The 13732-nt window shown below is 35.1% G+C and overlaps 1 protein-coding gene across 4 annotated transcripts in view; it reads left to right on the forward strand.

Annotated features, from left to right (window-relative positions):
• The window catches only part of MLF1 (myeloid leukemia factor 1), a 32645-nt gene that overhangs the window by 3370 nt on the left and 15543 nt on the right, over positions 1-13732 (forward strand). For all 4 annotated transcript variants that reach the window (XR_015727921.1, XM_087870311.1, XM_045811807.2 and 1 more), the window contains exon 2: positions 13494-13641. Coding sequence is in view for 3 of the 4 variants with exons in the window: in XM_087870311.1 (XP_087726437.1) it covers positions 13494-13641 (148 nt within the window). In the remaining variant the exon portion in view is untranslated. The remainder of the gene's footprint in view (positions 1-13493; positions 13642-13732) is intronic.

A 13732-nucleotide genomic window follows, 5' to 3' on the forward strand; every position in this document is an offset into this window, starting at 1 on the left:
AGTTGACAGATCTATCAGCCTCATTTTTAATTATAAATTGTTAGCATTTCCTTAAGGGCACCCTATGTATAACAACCAGTCTTTGGTCAAAGAACCCCTACATATATTCATGGGATGTTACTTTTTCTATCTCTTTGCTCTTAGCAGGAGCTAAAACTTACATATCTATATCTTTTTAAGTTAAAAAATTTTATTTTGCCCTTTGGAGGTAGGCTTTGACTTACTCACTAACTGAGTTGACAGTGAATATATTCCATGTACAAGACAGGCCTTCACTGATATTTTCTTGATTGAGAATATTGTCATAAAACAGGAAATAGGGGCACCTGGGTGGCGCAGTCGTTGGGCGTCTGCCTTCAGCTCAGGGCATGATCCTGGCGTTATGGGATCAAGCCCCACATCAGGCTCCTTCGCTATGAGCCTGCTTCTTCCTCTCCCACTCCCCCTGCTTGTGTTCCCTCTTCTAGCTGGCTGTCTCTATCTCTGTCAAATAAATAAATAAAAATCTTTAAAAAATAAAAAAAATAAAATAAATAAAACAGGAAATAAAATCACCTTTCTAAATAAGCTTTTGTGAACAATGAATGTTTGGGTTACTCACGTACTTGTTTTCAGACTTAAAGTCTGAGGTAGGGTCTTCATCAAGATGACATAGTTTGGTGCTAATTAGTATTCTGCCACAATTGTAATCATTTAATAAAGGCAGCTTGAGAGTACTCAGCTAAAATTTAAGGTTTTGATTTTCAGGATCCCATTTTATGTTAAGACACCTAATAGCCTCTGTGATTTTTAGCGCTTAAAAATTTGTTCTCAGAAATATTTTAATACATATATTTCTTATAAATGAACTTTGCAGATTTCAAAATCATATTTGATAGAATGAGGCATTATGAGCCTTGAACTGAAAGAATTTCTAACGTAGACTTTGGGGGCTTCCTGTGGTTCATTAGATATAAACCATTGAATTAGGAGCCAAGGAGCACAACGTGAGTATGACATAGTTGCTGAATCAAGGAATGTCATTTGGTAGCATCTAATCGTATCATAGTGCTTGGTTCTATCACTGAACGTTGTAAATATCCACACAAAAGTAGGAAAGTACTTATAGGATGAGAGGGGGCCATAGCCATTCCTACAACCCTTTTAGTATAAAAGCCTTCTACCACACCACCATTTTAAACTGTGCTTCTAAACAGTGGGGAAATAAAGAATTGCCTATGGAAATGTAATTCATTCTTCAAATACTTCTTAGGTTTCTATTATATGCCTAATGCTGTGAACTCTATTATAAATTTGTGAAGTCATGGCCTATTCCCTCAAGATTCTCTTATGAATGTAATATGCATTATTTCTAGTGTCAAAACTTGGATCACCTAATGTTTTTTCTTTATGGATCTTTACACCTCATTGCAACTAGGGAACATTTCTTTATGATCAAGAGAGCTATAACAATGTGATGATAAGCTTTTTGCCACCACTTTGTATAGTGGAAGGAAGGAATTTCTCTTGATAACTGGAACTGCCATGTCATTTATCTGAGACCCTTATGTATAAAGAATAATGTATTGCTTTTTACTATAGTATTGTACTAGTCAAATAAAATTGTAACTGGTCAGTATATATTTGAGAGGGTCTTAAAAACAGGACCTAATTTGGAAGTAAAACTTACTATCCCTTAAAAAGAAACCTTTTATTTTGAAATTATTCCCAATCTAAGAGTTAAGTCCTTTATTTTTCTTTTTTTTTTGGTGGGGGGGCAAACTTTATTTTTCATAGCTTGTGATAGGTTAATAATATGGAGTAGAAAAGGTACATTTGGTGCCAAATATCGTTCCGTTTGGTTGTGGTTTGTGCAGCAATCCTAAAAGAGGTAGTATGGCTATCATAATAGTATAAGTAAATTTTTTCTGATTTAAATGAAAATGCATCCTCATGGAAAATCTGAAAACTATAGGAAGTTTGGTAAAGGAAATCATGCAACCAAGATTTTATCATTTTGGTATATTTTGTTTCCATTTTCCATATATGAAAAATATTTTCCAAAATTAGAACAAAGCTTTATGATCATAAATATACAGTTTTTCCTCTACTATACCACGATCATTTTCCTCGTCTTCGGATATTCTCTAGAATATGAATTTAGCATCTGCAAAGTCTTGCATCTTGTGGATGTACGAAGATTATTTTTCTCTAAATCTTTAACCACGTTTCAAATTATTACTTTAGACTAGTTTATGTATATGAAATGACCAGTTTATAATGTATGAAGTTTATAAAGCCTTGCCATATATCCAATTTATTTTCCTAGAATGAAACATTAATTTTCAAGAGAATAATGTGAATAGGTAGAAAAATATAAAAACGATTGACTTCTCACCTGAGAAAAGAAACTCTGCATTTGGTTAATTCTTAAAATAATAAAATAGTTCCTTGCTATTGCAGGAGATTTTTGGCTTTGATAAAAAAGAATTCAAGCTTGAACAAGAGAAATTTTAAATTAATTTTAAATTTTAAAGTCTTATCTCTGGACAGCTGCTGTCCAAGAATTGAACTCACTTCAGGGCCCAGCCAGATTTCTTCCTGAATGGTTTAGACAGGTGCAAAAGCCAGACTGTGAGCACAATTTTGTCTTAATGCTTTTTCCAAGAAGCAGCCTTTTGTTCATGTCACTCAAAACATAAAGACATTTTTAACAGTTGTTCTACATATAAATATACCTACTTCTATTTAAATAAAGAGAAACCTGGGCAACATATTAAATGAAGCACATTTAGTTGTTGAATTTGTAGCTCAATTATAATGCAATCAGAAAAATAAATCTCACTAAATTACATGTTTCTACAGGAAAATAATAGCTGCTTAATACTCGTTCACAGAACAAAATCTAGTATTCTCTGAAGTATTTTTCTTCTTTGCAGTTGAATCTCATCCACATATCTAAAGGGAAAGTTGACTGGTTTTCTTAAGTGACTAAGAAATTGATAAGAATGAACATTTTAATCTCTACACTGGTACCCATATTCTAAGCTGTAAATGTCCAGTGAGTATGGAGCTCTAAGCAAAAGGACTGTCTTTTGAATCATCCACTTTAAAACATCAGATGGTATGAAATCCTTTAACTCCACATAGTTCTATTTCTTTTTCTTTAAAAATTTTTTAATGAAACATTGCAAACATATACTACAAAAGTATAACAATTGTGTATCTGTCACCCAGAATTTCAAAATTCATACTTGCTTTATCCATCTCTATTTCTGCTGATATCTCAAATGTGTTTTAAAACAAATCCAGATTTCTTGTCATCTAACCCCTGTATATTTCCAAATACATTTCTGCAAAATATGGTTATCTTACATAACCACAGTACCATATCACATGTAATAAAACTTAAAATAATTCCAATTGCTTGGTATCATTTGGCATTAAGTATCATCTAGATATGAAGTAGTTTGGAATAATCTAGTTTTTGAGGTAAGAATTAAAAAATTGTTCCTTAGACAACTCTTTATGGGTCTTAGAACTACTTGAAATTCTCTTCCTTTAAGTAAAAAGTGGGAGATCCAGACACCAAATTCTGATTCCTTAATTATAAACTAACTTGATCTTCAGACCTTGATTTCGGGAGCATGAAACAACTCCCTTTCTGCTCTCCGGTGTGTTCAAACCTGAGTTGCTCATTGTGTGCCATTGATCCATTTAATTTTTAAATGTTACAACTTCCTTATAACGCTAGTTACCTACAATCCTGTTAGAGTAGTGATTCTGAAACCTTTAACAGGTGGAAAATTTAGGAATAGTAGTCTGTTAAATTTTCTGTGCCTGTCACCCTTATCAATAAGACAAAAATCCCAAACTAAAAATCCCACAAGAATTCATGGAAAAATGACCTTGTTTATGATATATTTCTGCATCATGTATAATATCTTGGTTTTTTCTTAATATGTTAAAGTCTGTCTTTAGTTGGAAATAATAAGATATATATAATAGCTAAGTAAAGCTAATGTCTGGTGTCTTCATTTTATATTTCCTGAGTGAATTTAGTACAATTACGTTTTTCCAGTTAATACCCAACATTTATCTAAAAAGACTCTTCATTCTGAGAGATTGAGTTAATAATTTGATTAATTAATTTTCCTGTAGAAATTTTTATATTCAGTTGCAATAAGAGTATCTTCAACCTGCACACACTGGAGAGAGCACTTTCCTTTTATGACTTTGCATAAAATTTGTCAGTGAGCAGGGAGAAGGCTGGAAAGTACAGCAGTGTTCCTAAGTGGATTGGTATGTAGAGGACAAGAGAGTTATGGCAGGAGAGCAAATGGAGAAGTAAGAGTACTGACATGTTACAATTTTTTAGAATATGGATTTGTCAAACAAGTGATTTTTAAAGTGGTTATCAATCATCCAGACCAGCAGTGGTCCTAATGCGGAGGTGGTTGGAAATTATCATGTTGGTCAGGTAAGCAGGTAACCTGCTATTGATATTTAAGTCATTATTAACTATATTTTTCTATTTAACAGTTACTGTTAAAACAACTGGTATTGGACAAGAATAAACAGATCTGTAGAATAAAGCAGTCTAGAAACACTCTCATATACAGCCTCCCTGTTAGATTTATTTAGAGAATACTCATCTTTTTATTTTTTAATACTTTGTAATATCATCAAGTGTACCTGGGCAATGGCACTGCTTTCTGAGAAGATTAAATTGTGATTGATGGAACTATTAACACCTTGTTCTTTATTTTTAGTAAAACTTTACTGCTGAGACACCGTGTTTCTGAACTGCAAAGCAGTGTTAGTTAACCACCGTAGTTAAAAAAAAATCAAATACGGGACGCCTGGGTGGCACAGCGGTTGAGCGTCTGCCTTCAGCTCAGGGCGTGATCCTGGCGTTATGGGATCAAACCCCACGTCAGGCTCTTCCGCTGTGAGCCTGCTTCTTCCTCTCCCACTCCCCCTGCTTGTGTTCTGTCTCTCGCTGGCTTTCTCTATCTCTGTCGAATAAATAAATAAAATCTTAAAAAAAAAATCAAATCCTTTAAGTAAAAAACACTCACCTTTGCACCATATATGGTAGACTCAATCGTTCAAAACAATATAACAAATTTCTGCACTCAATTTTCAGGAATTATGTCCCAAGTTTAATCAAGGCAATAAGGTCTCAGAACTCCACAATGTTTTTGGAGTGCAGTTTCTGCCTTAGCATATTTTTAAAACTAATACCTAATTGATAACAGTTGGGAACTATTACTTCATTAAAACATAAAATTTAGTGGCGTCTCACCACAAACTTTGACAAGCTAATATACTTTCAGGGTTTTCACAGAATAAGATAAATTGGCATACTTTATTTTACAGCATTATTTAGTGGGATTTGCTAAGAGATAAGCTTTATTACTATTAAGGAAGAAAAACACATTTATACAGCCTGGAATGAACATTTGCATATGATTTGGAATTGCAGAACTCTTTTCCCATATCAATTTTCCATATTTACATGTGCACTAGAAGACTTGAAAAATTTTTTTTTAAAACTTAAAATTCAGTAACATCCAACATTTGGTAATTAATACCTTATTTTATAAGGTATCAAGGTACTTTACATTTTCAAAAGTGTGTTTTGGGAATATGTAATACATGCTTATGGCAAAAACAAAAGCTACAAAAGAGTATATGGTTATAAAAGACTCCCTTTCCACAACAATGTGAGTATACTTAACACTAAACTGTGCATTTAAAAATGCTTAAGATGGGAAAAAAGCTCAGTGAGTTATACAATTATGATCTGTGTACTTTTCTGTATGTTCTATACTTCAATAAAATAGCTTATTGAGACCAAAAAGAAAAAAAAAAGACTCCCTCTCACCTTTGGCCCTCAACCATCTAGTTACCCTCCCGAATGCAACCACGGTGACCAGTTTACTGCATAACTTCCTAGGGATATGTTCTATGTATTTATAAGCATATATATATATATATGAATTTTTTTACACAAATGGAGGTATACTGTATATCTTGTTAATCCTTCCATGTCAGCGCATAAACATCTGCCTTGCTCTTTTAAAGGTGGCATAATATTCCATTTAAATTCTTTAAAAAGTGCTGAAAAGTTTTTAATGGCTCTTTTCCTGTCCTTTTTTAGTTATTGTTCCATCAGTCAGTAAAGAAACATCTGCAGGCTAATTTTGGATAGTGGAGTGAGCAAGAGAGACGTTCATGATCCTCCAGAAGCTTTTAATCTAGCAGAAAAGACAAACAGTATTTTCTGTATGTTATTTTATTATCAATAGTCTTTACTTATGAAGAGGATGGGCTAACACAAATAACAAGACTATTTTTAACTTGAATTTTAAAAAATTTCCCCTTTGAAATAATGATAACCTATGCCTTCTTTTTGAGGGAAAGAAAAGAAAGTAGAAAAGAAAAAGAAAAGATTACTTAAAAGAAACATGTTAAAGTAGTTTGAATAATCATTACTGCTTAGAAGTGCTAGAGTGGGATTAAGGTAAATGTATACTTTCCTACTTAACATTGGTTCAGTTGTAGAAAACAAAATTTACTGACTTTAGGCAGAAAAGAATTTATTACAGGGCTTTAAACAGCTTGGAGAATCATTATGATGGCCTAAGAAACAGCCTCTCGATTGGACTTTCAGGAATGACTCCCAAAGCCATGTCAGAGGTCCAGACCACGGAGGGAGCAGTGGTCACTTCCCGCACTAGGAATTGTTGAATTGGGAAGCTGCTGCTACTGCTGGGGGCTCTAAAGTCGTGGTGTACCTGTGAGGAGCCATACCAGCAAAATGGATTTCCCTTGCCTGGCCCCCAATACCCATAAGCTGTAGTGATCACCCTCGGAGTTCTGGCAACACTGCTACAGAAAGACTATGTACCTCTGTGTCCATGCTTACCAAATAGGAGAAGTAATAGTACACACAGACTCTGCCGCACTTCTACTTTCCAGTTCTCAAATAATGGCCCATAATTGGCAGAACCTAAATCCAGAAACTTTGCTGCAATAGAGTCTAGGAAACTAAATCTTAAGCTTTCTAGTGTCTGCAGTATAGAAAAGCACCTTGAGAGGAGTTTGAAATGGATTGAATGTGAAAAACTTTAGAGATGTCGGAGGATAGTGCATTCGTTTTGAACAAACTAACCAGAGATACCAGAAGTTAAAATTTTGATTTTAAAATGAAAAAAAAAAAGGGGCGCCTGGGTAGCGCAGTCGTTAAAGCGTCTGCCTTCGGCTCAGGGCGTGATCCTGGCGTACCGGGATCGAGTCCCACATCAGGCTCCTCTGCTATGAGCCTGCTTCTTCCTCTCCCACTCCCCCTGCTTGTGTTCCCTCTCTCGCTGGCTGTCTCTCTCTGTCAAATAAATAAATAAAATCTTTAAAAAAAAATAAAATAAAATAAAATAAAATAAAATAAAATAAAATGAAAAAAAAATGAGTTAAGTAGAATTTTCACAAAGACTAAATTAGTAACCTGGGAAACTGAGCCAAGGAATTTCTTCCAATATGTGGGATAAAAATCACAGAAGGTTCAAAGTTCTACGAAGAAGGAACAGATAGAATAGTAAATATACAAAGAAATGTTTTAAGAACAATTTCTAAAACAAGCCAAAGACTGAAATCCTTAGAACACAGATCGGAAAGGGAAATTTGAGGGTTGTCAGGATTTTTTAAAAGTTCTATACCTGGATGCATGATAATGTAATTTTGATACATTAAAAAATATATAAAGAAAAGAATCATAGATCTTCCAGAGAGTGTAGATTCTTTAAGATTTTATTTATTTATTTATTTATTTATTTATTTATTTATTTATTTATTTGAGAGAGAGAGAGAATGAGCGCAGGCGCATGAGCGGGGGAGAGGCAGACTGCGGCTGAGCAGGGAGCGGGACGCAGGGCTCAATCCTAGGGCCCCATGATCATGCCCTGAGCTGAAAGCAGATGCTCTACTGACTGAGCCATGAGAGTGTAGATTCTTTTTTTTTTTTTTTTAAGATTTTATTTATTTATTTGACAGAGATAGAGAACCAGTGAGAGAGGGAACACAAGCAGGGGGAATGGGAGAGGAAGAAGCAGGCTCATAGCGGAGGAGCCTGATGTGGGGCTCGATCCCGTAACACCGGGATCACGCCCTGAGCCGAAGGCAGGCGCTTAACCGCTGTGCCACCCAGGCGCCCCGAGAGTGTAGATTCTTTAGAAAGAATGAGAACCAGATTGTCATGACTCTTCTCTTAACACTAAGGAAGGAAGATAATGAAGCAATATAGATCCTCAAAATAGGAGAAATGATCTAGATTTCTATGCCCAGATAAGCCATGTGTAGCATTCTCATGCCATCATAATTCCAAAAATCATTAAGTAAAACCATCATTAAGTAAAACCATCATTAAGTAAAACCAAGTTGGGAACTATATGTCTTTAGGAGACAGTACTTTTTAACATTCTAATGTCACTCACAATTAGAAAATATTTACAAAGCATCTTGGGGTACAAGAAGGAAAGACTGATGAAAGATAGAAGTAACCAGCGCCAGCGGTTTTGGCTGGCTCAGGCCCCAACCGACTGCTTCAAGGCTGAGCATGTCAACATTTTGACACACCAGTTGTCTATCTGTAACACTCAGGAAGCTCTGTCAAGCATGAGAAGGAAAATGAACAATGAAAATTTAAAGGAGACATTTATCAGACAATGCTCCGAACAATACATTGCTCCAAAGTTAGACATGCTGCGTATTCAAGGAACAGGAATGACTTTTGGGTTTCAGTAATTGGAAGGTTGAGGGACTCCTTGGAGCTTTAATGCAGAGGTGAAGGGAAGGAAAGGGGCATTTGTAAAATAAAGTGAATGCTCCAAGTAAAGGATACAAGTGTAGATGACTACTGGAAGATTTTAACTGCTAAAGGGAAGGAGACAGTAGCTCGAAGAGTTTAAGGAAATGGGTTTGGTGGGGCAGAGAAGTATACTAGATGCCTTACTTTGGTACATTAAGAACAGAAAGTAGTTTTCATTGGTAGGATTTTGTTAAGTTCTTACTTTTTTTTTTTTTTTTTTTTTTTTTTTAGTAGTCTAAGAAAAGGATCTCAAAAGTCACTTGGAATTATAAGAAGAAATAATGGTTGCAAATCAGGCCATTTAGTGCAGAGACAATGCTGCCATTGAGGTGGATACTTCAGGAGCTGATGCTTTCAAGAACTTTTTTGGCTTATCGTAATGTAGGCTTATGTTCTTTATTACTGTCTTAATCATCAGTCATAGAAATCCCATTCAGTATTCTAGTGCCAGCTTAATCACAGGTGTATTTTATAGCATTTCAATCTTCTAAGACTTATGCAGACTAGGAAGAACAGTTGGAACGCTTTAAATGTGATTTTAAGAATATGTCTGTAGTAGGTGGAATAATTCCCCTTCTCCCAAAGATGTCCATGTCCTAACCCCAGAATTTGTGAGTATGTTCATTTACATGACACGGAGGAATTAAGGTTACAAATGAAATTAAGATTAGTAATCACCTTAAAATAAGAGATTAACCTGCATTACCCAGGTAGGCTCAGTTTAATCACAAGGGTCCTTTAAATGTGGAAGACTCAGAGAGATTTGAAGATGCTATGCTGCTGGCTTTGAAAATGGGAAAAAAATAGGTCGCAAGCCAAGGAATAGGGGCAGTCTCTAGAAGCTTGAAAAAAGGCAAGGAAAAAACAGATTTCCCCCACAGCCTCCAGAATGAACCCGGCCCTGCCAACGCCTTGATTGTAGCCCAGTGATATCCATTCTGGGCTTCTGACCTCTGAACTATAAAAGTGTAAATTGGTTGTTTTAAATCACTGAATTTATGGCAATTTCTTACATTAGCTAAGCTAATATCCAAGTTTTATAATCTTAGTTTTAAAACATATGTCTCATTTCTCTTCGGACTGTAAATTCCTCTAGACCACAAATCAGCGTCTGTGCTTGACACACGGTATACATGATACATGTTTATTGAATTTGAATCATTCTGTATATCAGGTGGGGTCTCCATCATTTTGGGGGAGGGTTGCTTCCTGTTCTTAAAGTCCCTACTCCCCTGGGTCATGCTACATAGAGAAGCAGCTGCATTGCAGTCAGTACCTGCAGTTCTGAACCTCTTCCTTAGTGACTTTTGATTGGAGAAGGGGTACTCACTTAAACCAGTTGGTTTTCTCTGGCTCAAGTGTTTTAATACATGAGACTTATATCTTCTAGTCAACAGTTTCATGGGGTTCTTGTGCCTCCGTTTCAACTGTTCTAGAGTAAGATTAGCTGTCTGAGAAACCCCATACTCCTGAGGTTTATAGAAGCTTATATTTTAATTTGTACCATCCCAAACATAGTCTCAAAATTGTTGAAAATCTAAAAAAAATTTCCTCACAATGCCAAAACAGACCTACAGACAAACTACTTATTTTTATGGATTTGCACTCATTTCCTTCCCAGTCTTTAGATTAAAAACCAGCAAAATTGAAGACTTAGAATACGTACAGTTTTAGATGTGTTATGTACTGTTCCTTGGGATATAATATGTATTAGTAATCTATTGCTGCTGTAATTTAGTAGCTTAAAACAACAAACATTTATTATATAATCTCTGTTGGTTAGAAACCCAGGAGCCGCTTACCTAGGTGGTTGTGACTCAGGGCTTCTTAGGGGGCTGCATCAAGTCATGAGTCAAAGCTGCCGTCATCTCAAGGCTTGACTGATGGAGAATTTACTTCCAAGTTCTTTCACGTGGTTGTTGACTGGTCTCAAAAATCTGCTTCTAAGCTCACTTATGTAGGCCTCACAGGGCTACATCACAGCGTAGCCACTGCTTGCCCCAGAGCGAGTCGTCTTGCTAAGACAATGCCCAAGCAGAAGCCACATTCTATTAGAGACAAGTCAGTAAATCCAGCCCATACTTAAGGGAAGGGGATCATTGGGGGCCATCTTAGAAGCTGCCTACCACACATATAAATTAGTGAGTTCATTAGTTTACCAGAGACTAGATAATCAAGTTTATAATATTCTTAACTGAAATAAAGTTTAATAATATCAAACATTTTGTGAGAAAACCACAAATGAATTTCTCATATTAGAAGATATAAAATAAAAACAGAAGCCTTTTAACTTTCACAGAGTAAATTCAGAAGGTACATTAAAATAACACAATTCACTTTCTTTAACCATACTTCCCTCAGTTTGTCTACTTCTAACTTCCTATTCCAATTCGTCCCTTCATTTTAAAAACTGTACTTACCCCTCATCTCCTAAAAACAATTGAAAGCATCTTATAGAAATATGTAAAATGTTATAAGAATTGAAATTGAACAAAGATGACAGGAAAGACAGAGATAGAAAACTAAGTCAGAAATAAAACTACTACACAAAAGTCATAGTCTGGTGAAAACTGAAGATCTAACAAAGATCCGTAGCTATGTGGCTGAATAGGTTGATGTTAAGAAAATGAGAAGGCAAGACCAAGACTAGGAAAAAAAATACTTACAAGACGAATATCTGATAAAAGTCTTATGTCTACAACATATAAAGAACTCTTGCAAGTCCATAACAATAAGACAAACAACCTGGTTTTTTAAAATGGGGGGGAAATTTAACACCTGTTTTATCAAAGAAGATCTATGAATGACATACAAAATATGAGGTACTATTACACCACCACTCAAATGGCTAGAATTAAAAAGACCGACAGTACCAACTATCCGTAAGAATGTAGCACAACTAGAACTCTCAGTTCACATTTTTTATAAAGTTAATCACTCAACCCCACTCCTCGTTATTTTCCACAAGAGAAATGAAACTGCATATACACAAAGAACAGTAGATGAATGTTCATAGGAGCTTTATTCTCAATAGCAAAAAAACTAGAAACAGTTTTATGATTACATTGTGATATAGTCATATACATACAATGTACCTAGCAATGAAACTGAATGAACTAATGATAAATGGACCAATACATTTCTGTATGCAAATACTGCATAATTCAAAAGAAAAGGTTTTTCTGCCTGGGACTACTGAAGGAAGACAATTTTTGAGCTTTCTCATGATGACATCTGAAGATTGGAGTTTAGAATTAGAAGTGGGAAGAGTGACATAAGGAGGATGACACTAGGGTGGAAAAGTCTGAAAGGGGGACTGGCTATTAGGGGACTCCAACATTATGGGGAAGACTAAGATTGCCTTGGTAAAGTACGCTCCAGTGGTGATGTGCCTTAAGTTCTAGAGTGAGCAATAAGGAATTGACCAGTGGGTGACTTTCCAACTGAAATGAAGATAAAAAACCACTATAATAAGGCAATAAAAATTTCACATTCTTGAATGGGACTTGTGGTGAATGGGATAACATCACATTAAGAACACCGATATTTATACAAATAGAAAAGGGCCTGAAACATGATTATTGTTATATGTATTTTTAAATAATACATATATCTTTTTTCAATGAGAGATATTTAATATTAATAATAGAATGATAGGGAGTGGCATTCATTTATGAGTTAAGAAGAGAGGTAAGGGAAATTAACATTCAGCATATTCTATGGACCAGATACGATGCTTTGTGCCTTCAGATTACGTGCTTTAATCTCAACAACAAGGAATGTGCAATATTATCCTCATTTTACAGCTGTGGAAACTTAGGTTCAGGAAGAAAGGCTTGGGTTCTAATTAACTCAGGTACTACATATACAGAAGGGATACTATTCCTCAAAGTTTGGTGAAGAGACTACTTGAAATAAGGTCACCAGGGAGGCATGTCCACAAATCATACCCAGAACTAGTAAATTCGATTGGAATATTGTTGGGAGACAGAAATCTGCATTTCTAACCTGCTCATTGGTTACTTGGTAATTTCAAAAAAAGTTTGAGAACAGCTATCTAAAGACTTAGGAGATATTTTTACTATGTGGTGATTTCTGATACTAAGAGTTCCTAGAAACAAAAGCCTCATAAAGTGATCTATAGCTTTATTTTTTACTATTAAAATAATGTATATTTACAGTATTTATAACATAGCTATAGTTCTCAATGCTCGTATTTCAGAAACAAGAGTTAAAAACTAAATAAGCCAGCATTCTTTATTGGTTCTTACTAGAATTTATATTTTTGGCTGCCTAAATGAGCTCTACCTGGTAGCAGTATTTTTCAGTCCTTTTTTGCCATTTCCCTTAGTGCTGGCTTAAGCTACCTGAGATGTGTTAGTTTGTATTTGTCATTTTTATACATTAAGGGATAAATAAAGGTGTATTTTTATTATACATAGATTAATTGTAGTAGATAGCAAATGGAACAGTTTTTGTATTCATGAGTAATGGGTCTTTGTGAGATAATTCCATTTGCCTAAACTCTTCTTTTGTTTCTTTAACAAGCATATCAACTCAAAATAATTATTTGTAATATTTAGCTGCCTACTTATTATTAAAATTCCAACACTTACTCTTGGATGATTATATGTCTTTTCAACAGTGATTCTTTTATTGCACACCGAGAAAGTATGCGACAGATGATGAGAAGTTTTTCTGAACCTTTTGGAAGAGACTTGCTCAGCATCTCTGATGGTAGAGGAAGAGCTCATAATCATATGAGACATGATGATGGCGAAAATTCCTTGACTGTAAGTTATTTTAAGTTAGTGAGAAGGTCCTATGGAATTGGAAGAAAATTATTATGGAAGAATATATCTATGATGTTAGGATATGAATAAT

The sequence above is a fragment of the Ursus americanus genome, chromosome 20 (assembly GCF_024610735.1).
Source record: "Ursus americanus isolate L20-20 chromosome 20, mUrsAme1.1.p, whole genome shotgun sequence".
Taxonomy (NCBI): Eukaryota; Metazoa; Chordata; class Mammalia; order Carnivora; family Ursidae; genus Ursus; species Ursus americanus.